Source organism: Thamnophis sirtalis, unplaced genomic scaffold, assembly GCF_051295495.1.
Source record: "Thamnophis sirtalis isolate CommonGarterSnake01/CBP01778 unplaced genomic scaffold, rThaSir2_p1.2 scaffold_10, whole genome shotgun sequence".
NCBI lineage: Eukaryota > Metazoa > Chordata > Lepidosauria > Squamata > Natricidae > Thamnophis > Thamnophis sirtalis.
The window spans coordinates 38,595,990-38,614,517 of NW_028261390.1; the positions used below are offsets into that span (position 1 = coordinate 38,595,990).

General features: G+C 34.7%; 1 protein-coding gene across 1 annotated transcript in view; it reads right to left on the bottom strand.

The window, feature by feature from the left end:
• Window positions 1–959: 959 nt before the first annotated feature.
• FAT4 (FAT atypical cadherin 4) overlaps window positions 960–18,528 on the bottom strand; it is a 137,735-nt gene continuing 120,166 nt past the window's right edge. The window contains exons 12-17 of the mRNA XM_014055687.2: window positions 15,245–15,330; window positions 13,569–13,748; window positions 12,876–13,000; window positions 12,205–12,422; window positions 10,455–10,716; window positions 960–4,730 (exon numbers count right to left, since the gene is read on the bottom strand). Coding sequence (XP_013911162.2) covers window positions 2,860–4,730; window positions 10,455–10,716; window positions 12,205–12,422; window positions 12,876–13,000; window positions 13,569–13,748; window positions 15,245–15,330 — 2,742 coding nt within the window. The 3' untranslated portion in view covers window positions 960–2,859. The remainder of the gene's footprint in view (window positions 4,731–10,454; window positions 10,717–12,204; window positions 12,423–12,875; window positions 13,001–13,568; window positions 13,749–15,244; window positions 15,331–18,528) is intronic.

Consider the following 18,528-nt stretch of genomic DNA (forward strand, 5'->3'; position numbering starts at 1 on the left):
GTAATGTTCAACAACATCCTTATAAGATATTTTTACTTATAAATTTATACCAGAGTATATAATATCCTGCTCTTTGGTTTATCTATTATTATATACTGTCAGAGATAGGCACTGTTGACAATCACTAACTGCCTTGAACTTTTCAAAAACCAGGTGCAGATTCATCTCCAGTTGGGACAGATTGGACCATGTGATGGACACGTGCATGATAGGCAGGGACTTGGACTTTCACTTGGACGGGGAAAACCTGGAAGCTTTCAGATTCAGGTTTTCCCAGATGTGCCAATATGAATCTCGAATAAAATAGAACTTTGAGGAAACTCAAGCCTCTTCTTGAGCCTTCTTTCGTTAGGGTGTTACTTGAAACCCTGACAACCATATAACTAAAAGAGGGTGTACTTTCTTCTTCACATCAGATGACACAGCTAAGAAATACTATAGAAAATTGCTATTGGCTTAACTGATGTATTAAGATTATTGATAGATTATTTCAATTACTGGACAGATGTTTAAATAATTTAAACTGAATCCAAAGAAAGGTGCTTCTCTACTTTTTACTGGAAATGCTCAAGATATTGACCTGCCCAGCTCAAAGTTTATATATTTCTTGTACCTTCAGGTGACTCATTACAGTGATACTCATATTGGTCAGGAATGTGGTATATATAAACTTGCTTTCTATTTAACCAATATTCTTTGCATGTGAATGTTATACCAATGAGTGGATAACAGCCTTCTGTCTGAAATTCTGCTCTAGGCTTTTTTTTTTTTTTTTTGGGGGGGGGGGTGTCTGGATCTCTAGCCAAAATGACAACTTAGCGTTCTTTAAATATGCTAGAGGTGTCATATTTGCATTGTAAAACTGCATTAGCACATTTCCATTACTGCACACAATATATTTTAAATAAATATTTTAATTCTATTATTGGCATTGTACACTTAAAAAGCATATGGTCTGTTACAATTTTATCAAAATGTGAAAAATGAATGTTACAGAAGTAACAAATGTAAAAAGAGTATTTTCTTACTTTTCCTGAAAGTAAGAAAACTATTCTGTATAGGAAAACATTGATACCAAAATCAGAATTTAGATTAAGAAACAGGCAGAAAGAAAGGAAGATAAAATATGAACAAGGAACAACCCCTCCCAACCCCCCCTCATTTTTAACACAGTATAATAGAAGCTTTATGGAAACATAAGAGCATTGTATAAATCCCCCAAATTTAAAACAGAGATGTTTAAAAATATTACCTTTTATAAGTGACTTTTAGGATTCCCGTTACTGAAGGATCAATTCTTAGGATAAACTTTATACTCATATATGAACACCTGAGTAAAATACATATATGTATCATACAAATAAAGAATGTTGCATGCAAATACTCATAACTTTCTGCTTTTGTCTTTAAAATACATAAAAGTAGCATCAGATAGAGACTGTGCTCCCATATTTTCACAATGCAGTTTAAAGATAAAAGTTATTTCTGCTGTCCATAGCTGATTCCATATGTATGTCTTTCATACTAGAGTATCTGTATTGCATTACTAATAGAGCAATCATACACAGCTATTCAAAAGCAATTCTCATTAAGTTTAGATGATTTTACCCTCTGGGATAGGAAGTGAAATTAAAACCCAGGCTTCAACATTGTACATGCTGAATTTAATGGAACTTGATCTTGAGTAGACTCTTCTATGACAGCACTATGAGTACATTTTTAAAACTGGTCTCCTGTTCCAAGAGTGAAACAACTTATATTTTTAATAAATATGTTTATTTCAAATTCTTCTATCACAGAATATTCTGCAATCTAACAAATTATTCTAATCACTGCCTTCCTGCAGGATCTTTGAGTGATCATTATTAAACCATAATAATACTTAATATAATGCTATATGTCTTTTTAATACTTAGGCAAACAATCCTCACTATGCCCCCTGTGAGCTAGAGTCATCGTTTTTATTACATATAGCATCTTTTCATTTCTCCAGATGACAGAACTGAAATATCAATGGGGTGGTTTGTCATTCCAAAGTTATTATTCAAGTTGGAATTAATTTGGAACCAAAAGAGTTCAGTTTTCTATTCTCACTTGCATTCAACCACATTATCTGTTCTATAAACTCTGTTGTTTATTCAATTTTATAATGTATATCAGTTTCCATACAAGCTAAAAATACTGCAATTTGGGGAAACAAGGAAAAAGAAATCATTCAGAAGTTCTCACACATCCTTGTCAAAAATAATGCAATCCTAAAGTCCTCATGACCTTGAACTGGTTAACAGGACCCCTTGAACATAAACAATAATATCATCAAAGAATGATAAGCTTAAGCTTATCATTATTTGAAATATTCATATTTGAGCAACAGAGGGATAAGAGATATAGTTTCAGGAAGAATACAATAATGTCATTCCTTCATTCAGCATCTGCAAAATTGCTTCTCTCAACAAATCAACATAGTTGATATTTTTACATTTCAAAACAACAAATTTCAACTTGTGTACAAACACACCCTTCACAACAAAACATTTTGTAGCCATTTTTAGAGCTAATTATTCTTAATTTAAAAATCACAAACCAAACAAGAAATAAAGGATAAAGATCCAGATACCACATATAAGATATTTTGCTTGAAAATATAATGCATGCAGTAGAAACAAATTTAACCAATTGTAATTAAATAAAACAAAACAAAAAAACGTATTTGTCCTTCTCAGCAGCATAGTTGCGATTATTTTAAATGTGTCTAACCACTGGCCCTGGCTAAAACAAAGTGTGTCCTTTTTTATCTACACTGAAAAAATGGCTTGAGTATTTTATGTATTTGTATTTTGATAATGTCAATATGAAGTTCTATACATACTGTTCAGCTTCTCCATCTTTTGGTTGCGTTGTACCATTTCTGCACTCTTCACTTACGTTTGCTGCTGTCTTTTCTGGAAGAGATGCCAAATCTTTAAAAACATCCACATAATGCCCAAATCCAGGGCCCCAGTTCAAAAGGTTGTCCCAGTTGAAGTTCCCTCCTTGTGGTCCAAGTTTTAAAGGGGAAGTATCATTAATGCTGGATGCAGGTGCAGGTGCTTGTGCACCCACAGGACCGCCACCCTCTCCTCTGCGTCCTGGATATCTCCTAGGCTTAAGTCTCGTGCCATAATTGTCTTCATCATCAGCATCTGATTCATTAACTTGAGATAGTTTGGGCATTCTTGAAGTATACACCATGGGTTTTTCGCGATCATACTCCATCTCAGAACATGTAAAAGAGTCATGGGAATCACTGTCAGATGATGATTCTGGAGCTGGAATACCATCAGCTGGATTTCTTGTTCTTGACAGAGGCCTTCTACAGTCTTCCTCAGAAGAAGATCTTCCATGATCAGCACTGCAGATGCTTGGATTTCTAGGGCGTGGAGTGTTAAGTCTTTCCACCTCTTCAATTGAAAGCCCTACAGGAGGACCACTTTCGAGAGAAATTTGTCCCATTGGTTGCTTTAAGCGACTTCCAGGCCTGGAACTATGACCCGTCATCATTTGAGGACTCTTGCTTCTTCTCCCTAGTCTACTGGGATAATTAAAGATAGCAGTTTGGCAGACTTCATTGTGCATTTCTAAAGGGCTCCCTTCTCTTATAGAAAGATGCATTTCCCTTGCTGGACTATTTCTGTAGAAAGTGGATGCTTTCGAGAATGGAGCAGGACTATGACGAGAAAGATGGTTTGGTGTAGGGCAAGCAGAATGATTTAGTGAAGTTGTCCTTAGACCTTGATTATATGAAGGCTGGTAAGTTAAGCTACTTGCTCCCAAGGGCATAGGCGACTGTCTTGCAAACCCTAATGGACTGTGCCTTTGAATGGAAAATTTAGGAGTATGACTTCGGAACTGCTTATAATGCTGAATGATGTCTGCATCTGAAGGAGCTATACTGCTTGCATTATCAATGTCATAGTGTTCTATCTCTGCTTCTGGGGAAGCTAGAGGAGCACTGGGTATAGTCTCTGTGTTGTGTAATATATCTGTTTCATCAAATATGAGATAAGGATTTTCTCTTTCGATTATATCAGGTTTTGGGTTTCCTTCAGGTTGCTTCCGGATGGTCATATCATCACCATAAGGCAGTATATTGTCAGGATCATCAAATGCATCGTTCTCACTGCCCTTCTTTTTCTTTTCCTTTGTTTTCTTTTCTTCTTTTGGAACTTTTGCCTTCTTTCCTTTGCACTGATTGCAGAGGATCAAGCTAAGCACTATCAATGCCAACAAAGTAGCACAGCTGCACACAATGGCTGGAACAGCCCACAGTGGTAAAGAAAGTTCAGCTGGGTAGAGCTGAGGGATACATACATAGGCACCATTTATTCCTGCCTTGCATACATGTCCCTGGGCACATATGACACCAAGGCACACAACTAGTATTTCACATGTTGTTCCAGTGTGTGATTCTGGACAACTGCAAATAAATCCAGCTCTTTCATCAGGTTCACAAGTGCCTCCATTTTGACAGGGGTTAGATGCACAGGCGCCAGGATGAACACATTCATATGTATACCACTGGTTAATGCACATTAGTTCTCCTCTACAAGGATTGCTGGCACAGATGTTGGGACCACGGCAGCCAATCTTCACAGAGGAATCTGATTTAGATATGGTAGCAAGGCTATGTTGTCCTGTGAAGGGAAGGCTTTCTTCACCATATTTCAGATAGGCAATGCAACCATCAAAATCTAAGAAAATAGAAAAAAATTGATTTGAAAGTTGCAGTTTAACTAATTTAATGATTTTAATTGACAATCTAATGGATAAAAATAATCTTATAAAGCAATAATCATTAAATGGGATTTATATGTAAATAAACCTAATAAATATAAACTTTACTTCCTACCTTTTTATTTTTTCATATAACTCAAGGTGGCAAATATCCATGACACATTAGTTCTCCTATTTTCCCCACAACAAAAACCCTGTGAGGTGAATTGGGCTGAGAGAGAGATGGGCCAAAGATACCTGCTGGCTTTCGTGGGGATGTTTGCCTGATGCTGTAACCACTAAACCAGGGGTGGGTTCCGGCAGCTGCTACTGCCAGTTCGCTCGGGGTGCACTGCGCACACATGCATTCTTTATGTGCACTCTGCAAACACACACACTTGATGTGCATTGCATGTGCATGTGCAGTACCACCAAAATTGCTCTGTGCATGCACAGAAGCAAAAAACAAGATGGCAGTTCCTATGGCGCCACCAGGAGAACCTGTTCAGGGGCATGGCAGGCCTGGGTTGCTCCCAGCGACCCAGGCCACCAAGTAACTACCGATTCAGCCGAACCGGTCCAAACTGATAGGAACCCACCTCTGCACTAAACCAAACTGGCTCTATAGCCCTAGCAATAGAAAGCACAACAACTTTGTAAAGGCGAGTTGGACCGAGAAAGAGAGACAGGCCCAAAATCACCCAGCTGGTTTCATGCCTGGGATCAAATTTTTTTATTTTACATTTAAGGATTAGAATGTATTTGGATGATTATTATTGTATCTCCATGTTTGTGTCACAGGCACCCTTTAAGATGTTTCCTGATTGAAAGTGTTAGTCGATGATATTACCTTTGCCCCGGGGAAGCACATGGGAGCTTCTTTCAGTCCCTATTAAGAAGCTTGAGTGGATTATGGGAACTCATCCCACCATGCAGAAGCACTTGTATCTCAAACATAGGCTTGCTAACCTCCAACCCAGTGTCCTAACCACATGAGCCACCATGCTTCATCATTGTATCAAAAGCAACTCCATCAGGTTTTGAAATTAAAAAAAACAAACACCTTCACTTGATTTCCTGTTTCTTCAAATCATAAGCATTATTTTTCTTAGGATGTTGATTTTAACTTAGCTGCAGTTAAAATGAAATAAGTAATCATAAGCACATCCTTCCTATTTATTAATTCTCTGGTTTGTAGCTTGACAGGAGACAAGAAATTTTGTTCACAAGCTCATTTTTGGGACAATTTGGGAATGTTTAATGGACAAAAACCAATTTGAGGTAATCAATAATGTAATAATTATTATTTATTAAGTACGAGTCATATTGATCCTTAGTTTTTCATAAAGTTTTTGAACCCTTTGTCTTAAATGAACACTGAATAGCCTAGGTATCCAATTGTATACAGAAGCAGCAAAATAATGCTAATTCATTTAAAGCTCTTGCAATGTAGTAGGTCACATTGATGTTCTGTAATGATTAAGGACAATGGGGAACTTGGGCACAGAAGATGGTGGCATGACCTTGCATCAGGCATTTTCATCAGCCAATTTTAGGAAAATGGTCATGGCAAACCATTTGCAAAAGTTTTTCCAGGAAAACTGCAGGGACTTGTCCAGGCATTCACCAGGAGTCAAGACTGACTTGAAGGAACAACAGTTAACAACTTACATACATTGTATGTGAATACAATGTCACTGAATAATTAACCTCTTTTTAGGACTGAAAAGTAAACATTATTTTGTAGGTGTCCTTTCTGATGGATGGACACTTTGTGAAAAAGTGAATCTGAGGAAAACTGTTTCTGAGAACAGAAAAGAAACACTCTTTTCTTCCAAAAAGACAGTAAATTTTTAATAAAGTCCATATTTGGAATTTGAAAAATGCTGGTCAGAATTCTGCTGAGCAGTATAAAACAAGGGAGGGAAGGAGCCCATAATTCATTATTCTTCAGTTCAGCTATTAATCACCCTTCAATCAGCTGTTTTTTTTTCATTTAAATGGACCAGGAGCCCTGATGGTGCAGTGGTTAGAATGCAGTATTGCAAGCTAATTCTGCTGATTGCCAGGGGTTCAATCCTCACCAGCTCAAGGTTGACTCAGCCTTCTATCTTTCTGAGGTTGGTAAAATGAGGATCCAGATTGTTGGGGCAATATGCTGACTTTATAAACTGCTTAGCGGAGGGCTGTAAATCACTGTGAAGCGGTACAAAAGTCTAAGTGCTATTGCTATTGCTAAATCCTCTAGCATATTACTTACATCAGCTTTCATTTCTGTGCAAGCAGTGAATGAATAACCTTACAGTTTTGCTTATTTTAATCAATTCTGACTAGAAAAAAGTAAGAAATTTTAAATAAAATTTAAATGTGGGCATATTAAATCAAGAAAAGTAATATGAGTAATTGTGTCTTTCTGGTGTGGTTGTTGAATGTCTGTGTGGGTGAGAACTTAAGCATCTAGAATCATAATCCTACATGATTCCAGCATCATCTAAACATAATTAGCTGTGTTGTGAAGACAAAGCTATATTTCATGCCTCGGGATCTGTTGTAGTTCATCTAAGATAGTGGTAGTCCATTCACAATGGCTCTACTATATAATGACACAGGAATAGTTTTCTGCCCATTCCACAAGTTGTAAATTATGTGTGGCAAAGGACCATGGGAAAATAAACATTATTTAGAGTGAAAGTGTGAACTGATGAAGATAGTAAAATTACACAATTTTTTTAGATTTGTTATTCTAAATTGACTTTCTGTGCTTATCCTTTCCTGTAATGATAATTATGGGCCTTCAAGTCATTTTTGTGGTCATCATTTGTGACCACAAAATTAGATTTTCTCAGGAAGATGTGTTCCAAGCCCGGGCCTTTGTGTCTTCCAGCAAAGCACACACCATTGCTGTAACTGAATTCACCCATCTTACTGCTGTTCTTTTTTTCTTTTCTTTTCTTTTCTTTCCCCTTTCCTAGCATTATAGCCATTTTTACAAAGCTAACTTTGTCCAAAGCAATAGCAATAGCAATAGCAATAGCAATAGCAATAGCAGTAGACTTATATACCGCTTCATAGGCCTTTCAGGCCTCTCTAAGCGGTTTACAGAGAGTCAGCATATTGCCCCCAACAATCTGGGTCCTCATTTTACCCACCTCGGAAGGATGGAAGGCTGAGTCAACCCTGAGCCGGTGAGATTTGAACTGCTGACCTTGATCATGAACTGCTGAGCATGATCATGTGAGCCTAGTCTTTATTCTTGCAGTGAAAACTCTAGATTCACTTTCATATACAGTCGTGTCTCAGGAAATTCTAGCCTGCATAAACTGATCTTTGCAGTTATAATCACTGCATCTGAATTTTTTTTCCAAGCCATTTTTTGCTTCTCTGCCCAGCGGTAGTCTGTGGCATATTCCGTGACACTTGGTTTTTTTAATTGATAGAAGATAATATTTTTAGCTCAGGGTTGAACTATGGGGTCCTTGGTGTCCTCTGAACTTGGCTGTTTTCTTGCAGTAATTTCATACCAAACTAGGTAACATCATCTGTGCTAGTGGAGAATGAGATTTGGGAATGGTAGGAATGACAGATTTGGGTATTTGAGATTTGGGTATTGGTAGGAATGACAGCACAGAGGTTTCCTAGAACACATTCCTAGTGGCTTCAGTCAAGACAGATAGTTCTGTTTGTTTTAGTAAGAATGCACCATAGATCATGGTTGGAACATCTTGAAATGCTGAGGCTAACACCCTACAAACAAACACTGTTGGCTTTGGTTTATTCAACAGCTGAATAGTGGGCTGATATCTGTCTTAGCAGAGGCCAACACTCACATGGTTGATGTCCAACTCTGCCAGACAATGCATATCGTATCTGGCACATTGCATCTCACTCCTGTGTACTGGTTACCAGTACTTAGCAATCTCATGCTCCCCCACATTAAAAAGACAACAAGCACTCATCCAGCTATGGCAAAGGATGCTGAACAGTAAGGCCCTCCCTATTTACCAGGATACTGTACAATCCAGCACAAGATTGAATTCCCATAGGCCATCATGGAAAACAGCTACTCATTTAACATCTATCCAATATAATTCTGACAATGCCTGGCAAAAGGAATGGTTCAAGTTACTTTCTTGTGGCTTGTCATTAGTGATTCTTTTACCAAATCACTTGGTTTTGAGCTGCCTCATTCTGATCAATCATGAGTATCTCTAATGGTTTGTACTGGAATTGTATTAAAGGAGTACATATTTTTCGGCTTTGCAGATTGGCAGGCAGTGGTGGTTCCATGTGAGTTTTTGACAAGAGTGCAAGTACACAGCTCCATTTGCATAAGCAGCTCACACAAATGGCACATGTGCACACATGGTCCCTCACTATTTGCATAAGTGAGGATGCGTATGCACACACACTTACCTACAATGTCCACAGTCCTGTTTTAAATGGTTCAAGGCTGGAAATAGGCCAAGACCTGGGGCTTGGGGACAAGGGGCACATATCTTAAATAATAAAACTATGTCTTTGCTGCTGCCTTTGGTGGTTGACATGTCTACAGGGCTAAATATGATTAATTAGCTCACAACTAGCCAGCCCAAATAGAGTCGTCTTTATCTCAAACACTAATACAGGTTAAGAAAAGGAAGATGAGCTGATGCAGTGATAACTTTCTATAATTTTTTTGGAATGGCATATGAAGTTCAATTCAATATTAAGACAACATGGTATAAAAATTTATATTTCTACAATGCAGATTCTTGTAGCTTTTAACTGGAACATCCATTACTGTGGAAAAAATATAACAAGCTTATTACATGTTAAAATAGGAGTAAAATTTGACTAATCAATATATGTTAACAGAATAATGGAGTTGGAAGGGACCTTGGAGGATTTCAAGTCAAACCCACTACTCAAGCAGGATTCTCTATACCACAGGTGTCAAACTTGCTGCACCATGTTGCTGTCACCCGATGTTTCATGACATTTTTCCCATTCATGGATCTGGGGTTGGCATGGTCTGCATGCAACGCATCCAGCCCATGGGCCACCCCTGCTCTATACCATTTCAGACAAATGGTTGTCCAATCTGTTATCTTAAAAATCTTCAGTGTTGGAGGGAAAGTCGGTTTTATTCACATCCTACTTTATATCGTACCCAGTGAAAAAGAAGAATAAAATTACAAAAAAATCCTTATATGGCTAAAATAGACAATTTTAATATAAATAAATTTAAAACATCATCTATACTGCTTTCTTAGTCCTTAATATCTGAATATGAATTAATTCAATATATTTAAAAAATAAACCAGGAAAAAAATATAATAACAAATAAGCTCTTTTAACACAGTATAGAAGATTAAACAACTATACTAATATCATAAGCATTATTATTGAATATTCCAAAACATCATACAACTAAAAAAGTAATGAATAAATTCTGCCCCTTTTTTGGTACAAACTAAGTTTAAAAAATATTTTTGTTACACTATTACAAAATAATAGTGCAATTCAGGACTTATATAATCTTATATAATGCATAAATAGAATCTTATATAATACATAAATGAACTCTGGAACTTTGGATGTTTACTCAGTCCCTCTGCTATTTTAAATTAAGATAGTCTTGTATTAACTGCTTTTTCATTTGTATTATTACTATATATCCCTTCTCTGTGATTGATTATTCATGTTATTATTTTTCTTCTTACCTGGTTCATTGCTTCTAGAAAGCTGGTTAACTGGGATCCCACCAAGAGAAATTGTTAAGACATTTAGTCCTCCAAAATCTTGTGTGACATGTAGAATGTCTCGGCTATGCATCTTGTCAACAGTGATCAGTGTGGAAGTCCCATTCTTTTCAATTAACAGAAGATGCCAGTGACCATCGGAAACATAAGCTTCAGGAATACTTCTCTCCACCTTTCCACCTACTCCAGCATCAGAAACATACTGCACTTTGCCATTTTTTATCTGCAGTTAAAAAAGTAGAGAAATGTCTAAGAAGTAGACATTTATGATGTAGACTTTAATGCCTATAGATTGTGTGTACAAGTGCTGCAGAAATTTTTAGTGTGATCACATAAGTCACTGCAGGACAAAACTACTCCTATTTTTCCACAAACATTATGCAATTCAAATATTTATGCATTCTACAAATATTTACAGTAATAGCCACCACTCAAAATTGTGTTGATTTCAGACTTATGAAGAAATATTATTTCCACATAAATGTGAATTCATATGTAGAATATTATACAAGCTTTTAAAACTGTCTTTAGCACTCATCATCATGAACATCACGATCCCTAAAAATATTGGCTTGTGCTCCACAAGGCCTTTGTGCATTCTTGTTTTCAAATGTCTAGTTGTCTACATTACTGACATATCTACTGCTGACTCACTTATTTTTAACAATAAGTTGACTTTAACAATATTTCACCATTTTTAAGATACTTGAGGTGAAACTTTCCTTTGTTGAGTGTCTAGAAAATTAAACAAAATGATGAAACAGTGCACTGAACACTAAAATAGGCAGAGTGAGGGGGAGAGAGAGACAGACCCAGAGACAGAGACATGGACAAGGACAAATATGTACCTCAGCCAAATCGAATAATTTCTTTAAATCTGCTGTTTTTTAAACCAGTAACCTGTTTACAAGGGAAGTGTTATTTCCATTGTTCTATCCTATCGTTTATTATAAAAGTGGACAAAAAAGATTTTTAAAACTGCATATAAACTCACTTTGTATTCTAGAGATATCTAATGTTTCAATAACTCAGAATGACAACTTATTTCAGTTTTATGTAGAAATTAGATTTCCACAGGAAGACATGCTAGTTCTCTTGCAAAGTATTGCCAAATGTCTGTCTGTCTGTCTGTCTGTCTGTCTGTCTGTCTCTTTCTCTCTCTTTTTGTTAGCTTAGAGGTGATCTGAACACACAGCAGGAGCAATTTAAAGGCATGGTGCAAATATGACCAAAGCCATTCATAAAGACTGAATCCATTGCTTTCTCTTGTTAATCAATCATCAATCCATTTTACTGTGTATTGATATAGAATGGCTAACTAGAACTCAATATAAATGCTTATACTGAAGACAAAGTTTGACATGAAAATTGACTTAGGTGTTGGTATGTTTAAAAGATTCTAAATTGGAACATTATGTTTTTATAGGACTCTGAATAAGGAAGAAAACATAATAAAAGAAAATGTTAAAAAAACCTGTAGCGTGCAATGTTTCATTAAGAATATATGTGGTTAACATTGTTCCAACTGCCATTCAAATACCTAGCACATGGAGTCAAGACAAAACTGATTAGAAGCCAAATCATTCAGCTGTTTTAGTAGCTGGAGTTCTGCCCAGCACTAGCCAACATTCTGGTATTTCTAAACTAAAATAAGTAGGATGAATTCAGAATACACAAAGAACATTACATAGCTAGCTGCAAATTCACTTACCTTCACAGTAGTATAGTTGCTGCTTTCCTGAATATGGATTAATACTCCACTTTTACTCCTTGTCCTGAATTTTACCTCCATACTATCCATACTTCGAGGCTCCATAATGGCATTTCCAGTATAATATCTCATCATATATTCCCATTTTCTATTTTGCCTCATATGATAGTCAAGACGTCCTTTGCCCTCTAAGGACAAGGCAGTGTCAGCTGTAAGATCTAAAATAAAAAATGATATTTCATTAATAAATTCTCATCATCTACCTTATGCATAATGTTCCTTTTCCTGATGAAAAATTATAGATATTATTTTAAAGACAATTCAACTATGCAGAAAATAATAATTCTATGCAGTTACAAAAAAAAGAAAAATCTGGTTTTTATTTTTTAATAATAAAGAAAAATAGAGTATATCTTCATGTTTTATTGCATAACAGTTCATCTTATTTTTTGTAATATAATCAGGTTAAGTATTTCGATTAAAAAAAAGCTAGCTAAAAGTGGTAAAATATCTGCAACTATACATTAAGTCTTTTTTCATGGTTGATTTCTTGTAAAATTACTTGTATAATATTTAACCTTCTATATGTTGATAGAATGAGTCCAATAATTATGTACTCATTCTACTCATAACATAGAAATGCTAATTGTCAGAAAAAATATTATATTTACATTTTTCACAGTGTTTTCCTGTTAGTCCTTCTTTACAGGTACACTGTTGCCATGACCAATGATCCAGACATGTGCCACCATGTTGACAAGGGTTAATTGCACAAGTTCCTTCCAGTCTAGGACACCTAAATAAACAAAGTAATTTAATTGCAATTGAGCCACATATATGTACATTCACCTAGCCCATATTTTTATGCAGATTAGAATGCCACATATGGTCTCTTCTCTGTTTTCTAACAAAAGTGTGTGATATTTGTAAGTTCTACAGAAATTTGAAGATTTCTCCAGATGTATTATTTATATTATTTCCTTATTTATTCATCCTGTATCTTGTATGTATATTGAGGGAGGCTGGGTAGAAAGAAAATGGGTGTGGTTTAAAAATTGGAGGAAAAAACATTAATAAGCTATGCTGCTCTAACAGCTGGTGTGAATGTTCTTGAAACGTAAGGATAATCAAGGAACATGTGAAAAAAAATGGGACTAAAGTTAAATAGAAACAAAAATAATGAACAATGGATCCAGTCTGATATCTGACAGTGAAGTTATAGAAATAAATGCAAAAAAGGAGGGAAACTACATGCAGTATGAAGTCCCATTCACCTCTGATTTATAGCACAATAAAAATTCAACAACTTATAAAAAGCCTAACTAAAAATCTGAGTTTTTAATACTTATCAAAGAATAACATACTGATATAAGATGTGTTCAGCTGACAATGCTTGGCTTGGTTCCAAGGGACGTCCATTGACTGCAAATTCCATTATGCAACCCACAAAATCATGGCTTTCTACCTGTCCTTTTCTTTGAAGGATTTGGTCTAGTGATTTGATACCTCCAATGGTCACTCTGTTTGGCTGCACATCTAAAGTCCTATGAGCGGGGGAAATTAATGAAAACAGAGTAACCAATCATTAACATAAGCAAATTTGTAATTTTTGTGACAAAAATATCATTTACAAAAAACTATTTAAATCAAACACAAAATTTTCTCTGTATATTTACATAAAGATAAAGCTGTACTGGACTGTTTTTTCAGTCACCATAAACATCACGTTATATATATGTACATTTCATTTTTAATTCTGATTGAATTTGAACACTGAATAGTAATTACAACAAATCTTTTATTGAGAATACCTCTCTCCTTTCCAAATCTTGATTCTTGCTACAAGTTAACTATAAAATTAGTTTTGAAAGAGGAATGCGAATAAATCATATTTTAACAGGTTTAATTTTAATTGGTTTATCTATATTAAATTTAATTCAAGCCATTAATGACAATGACTTCAAGCCTAGGAGAAAAACATTGAACTCAAAAGATTCACACAATTATGTTGTTGCAATGCAAGATGGGACCTCAAACAAAGCATAACCCCACTTCTTTTTACACATACAGTAAATAAGAGTGGAGATTTCTTCACATTTCTCTCAGCTTGTCATTTTTGATGCCTTAGGACACTTTAAAAGCGTAGCCTCTCTTCTTTATTCACTCTAATGTGAACTCTAAATGGCTTTTGATCTATTCATGTTTCATCTTTAAACAGAGTTTTTAAAAAATCCTTGTCTGTTGCTTTACAAATTCACTTTTCTTATGAGTAAAATTATCGATATTTGTTCATTGTTTTTAATTATGTTTGATTAACATCTATTAACTACCTAGTGATGATTTGTAGCAACATTTAATGAAAAGTCTATAAGTACTCCTTACATAAATTATGCATAACAGTAATGTTGCTAATTTAAACTAGTAATGCAGATTTTGGTCAATTATACATACATTTAATCTATTTAAGTAGTTGTTAAAAAACAATTTTGTACTCATCATAGAGATTGACAGTATGTAAAGTCCTCAAAGTATTATCACAAATTATGAACTTTTGTTGCCAAGTAATGCAGTCATTGAGCCCTTGTGTGACTGCACCTGGTTTTACAAACTTTTTTTCCTGCAATTATTAAGTGAATCACTTAGTCATTAAGTAAATCCAGTTTCCTGCACTGACTTTGTCAGAAGCCAGCTGGGATGATCACAAATGGAGATCAAATGACCCTCGGACACCAAAACATTCATAAATACATGCCATTGCGAAGTGCCTAAATTGCAGTCATGGTCATAATTTTAGAGACTTTGCTAAACAAATGGTCATACAGTGAGGACTACCTGTACTCCTGACATTGTTATGACAGATATTAACTCTGGTCATTTGTAAAAGAAATGAATGGAGAAAAGATGGCAGTTTGCTTTCTCAAATAATTGAATTAATAATTCATATGGGTTCAGATTTGTATCTTCTTCTTATTCAAAACAGTCTTTAATCTCTTGCGGATCAACATTCCTAATAATGAAAATGAAAGGAAATTATCTTTACCAATCACTAGACACAGCCACATTGCTAACAGTGCAATAGCCTGGTTCCTGTTCATCAGAGCAAGAGTCCACAGTCAAGGATGCTACCTACAAAATTGAAATCAGGAATAGTATTTTGCTTTATACGTAACAATCAATCAAGTTTAAATTATTTTAATATTAAATATTCCACTATTTAAGGAATACAACTAGATTTTGGATAGTCTGTTTTCAAAATGCACTTCTCTATACATTATAAAAAGAAATATTATATATTAATGTATGTATGTATGTATGTATGTATGTATGTATGTATGTATGTATGTATTATATTATATATAATCAGCTGTCAACAATAAATGTAATGTTCACCTGACAAAACTTATTCCTAGATTCCTTTATTCCTAGAAAATTTACTCTTTAATTCTATGTGTTAATGCTGGATAACAACTGTTCCACAATTGTATGATGTTCTCAAGCTAAAAGTTCTCTCTGAATTTTAGAAAGAATTTTTTTTTAAACTGTAATAGAAATTGTACAATATGCTAAATATATTTAAAAACTAAGGCATTACCTCAAAAGAAGAAAAAAATAACTTCACACATGTTAAATTATTGTTTTGTTATCTATGGCCTTCAACCTTTCAGGAATATTATATGACCTCAGGTCACTCCTATGCATTTCCGTTCAAAGTAAATCCCATTAAGTTCTGTTGCTATTATTAATATTAGGTAAATGTGTATTTTGAAGTTGTAGGCAGAAATGGAAAGAGAAAGATACAATGGCATATTTCAGCATACTTAGTGCATAGATACTTATTAATCTTAATGATTTGATAGGCAGAAGACTGTTCCAGGAAACAAAATCATAATGTGTTTTTCCCTCTGTGAAAAGAACTACAGAGCACTGGAAATATATAGTTTGAATCAAGGTCTTCTTACATTACACATGATGATTTAAACACAAACTGAACCGATCAGGCATGCCAAGGATTTTGCATTAATGCAAGGATAAAAACATAAAATGAAGCAAAAATTTTTTTTCTAGAAACAAACAACATCCACATATTGTAGCAGTCTGTAACACTTACATGACAAAGAAAAAAAACTGATATTAAATAAATGTTCCATGGCTATTTAATTTTCATATCAGTCTATATGAAACTGTTTAGATAAAGTGAAGCTTCTCTCTAAGCTACAAATAAAAAACATGCAATTTTGTTATTCAAAGATGGTACAGTTATTTTATCATAGACCCAATTAAGATTAAGAGGCTGATTAGGATCCTGATTATCTTTTTGGAGTGGTTTGCCACAGATTCATTTCAAGAAAAGGTGCAAACAAGCCAAGAATCCTAATCTGGAACAACAGTGGGCACATAATCAAGCTGTAAATGTAAATATCTATGCTGAGTTTTTTAAAAAGTCGCAGTAAAATATGACCATATATCTTCCACTTCCCAAAAGGTTTTATGTTATTCAATCTAAATCGTACAGAAAACTATTTCAGAAGGAAAGCTGTCACTTTCGTTCCACATTGAAACAGGATTGCCAAAGCTTACTCAAATGGACCAACATCTTTAATTATATTAAAGCTGTTTTTTATTAGTCCTTTTGGATGAAAATAATAAGAGGAAATTGCTACAGTATGGATGCTGCTGGCCTTGAAACATGCTGTATCAGAGCTCTTGAAAAAGATTCAGATTCTATACAGTACAATACATTACTGAAGTTGAATTAAGAATTATGACGAATAGCCTTAAATCTGTTCACACCTTGATCTAATGAAACACTGCAGTCCCTTATTCCTCCTGCATTTTAGTCAGTTACCTTCATAGTCTTAGAAGGCATATACAAGATGATTCTTTGGTATATATTGCATTTTGTCTATATAATGTTCAATTATTGTTACAAAGAACTGAACTGAATGCATATAAATACTGTATTTTTCATGTATAAAACACCCCCGAGTTTCATGTAGTTTCTTATAGTAAGCACACTATAAGCCATCACTGTACAGAATCCATCTTGTTAAGAGTAATACAACCAGAATAGGAAATGCATCACAAGAACAATAGAGATGAAAACTGGGGGGGGGGGGGCAATGTGATACAGGAAACAACTACAATAGAGAGGAATGATACGGCTGCATGTAAGATAGAGGCTCATCTGGCAAGTGCGGCCTTCTCTTCGGCCTCCTGTGTACAATACACACTTCAATTTTCAAATATATATTATAAAGAAACAGTAGTGTCTTATACAAAAAAATATATGATATATAGATAACAAAACCAAACAGAATATTAGATGCAAAGTGGAACTATCAATTAAATAATGTATTTATTTGTTTGTTTATTATTAAATTTATATGCCACTTATTTCACTATTCAAAGTACCTGAATGTGTATACAAATTAACAAGAAGATTTTTCAAACAACAACATTTTGCATTTCAATTGGATTGCCAACTATAATGATATGTGGAAATGACTGTGAGAGACAGGGCAGTAAGACACAGCCAAGGGAATGATCACATAAAAGGCAATATTTTAATATTTCTTTGTTAAATTTAAACCATGTCTCCAGTTTATAGATTTATGAAGGATACAAAATTGTATGGAGATTATTCCATGGTTGTTAAGCAAATCATTGACTGCAGTGAGCATTGTGATCATGTGACCAGGGAATGCTGCAAACAACCATAAATGCAGGCCAGTTGCCTAGTATTTAAAACTTGATTGTAGGGGGAGGCAACTGTCAGAACTTCAAATTGGAGTTGTAAGTACCTTTTTTTGAGTCCATCATAATTTTAAATGGTTGCTAAGGGACCAGTTGTAAGTTGAGAACTGTCTGTATATTGTTAGACAGTTATTTTTGCATAATCTGTGCATATTTCAACAGTTATAGATTATTGCAGAGATCTCTTATTTCTTGCAAAGTCAAAGGCAAACTTAGACTCTATACAGATGTGCATAAGACTTTTCAAAGATTGGTACTACTATTCTTATTAAGATGTAATAAAAAGTTCGTGGAACTACAAGATAATTAATTATAGGTCCACTTTTGTAAGAGTCATTTTCTAAAGGTTTACAAAAGGGTTACAACCTTTCAACAATTATACAATATTTTGAAAATGTTACTCTTTCAGTAGCATTAAGAGTTATGCAGATTCCTATAGTTTACATTTAACATTTTAACAATATTAATCATTAATTAGCAGGGATATTTTTCTCTGTTTTAAAATAATAAGATGTGCTGTTTCATGATATGTAAAAAAAATACTTGATATTCCATTTAAAACCTAATTAT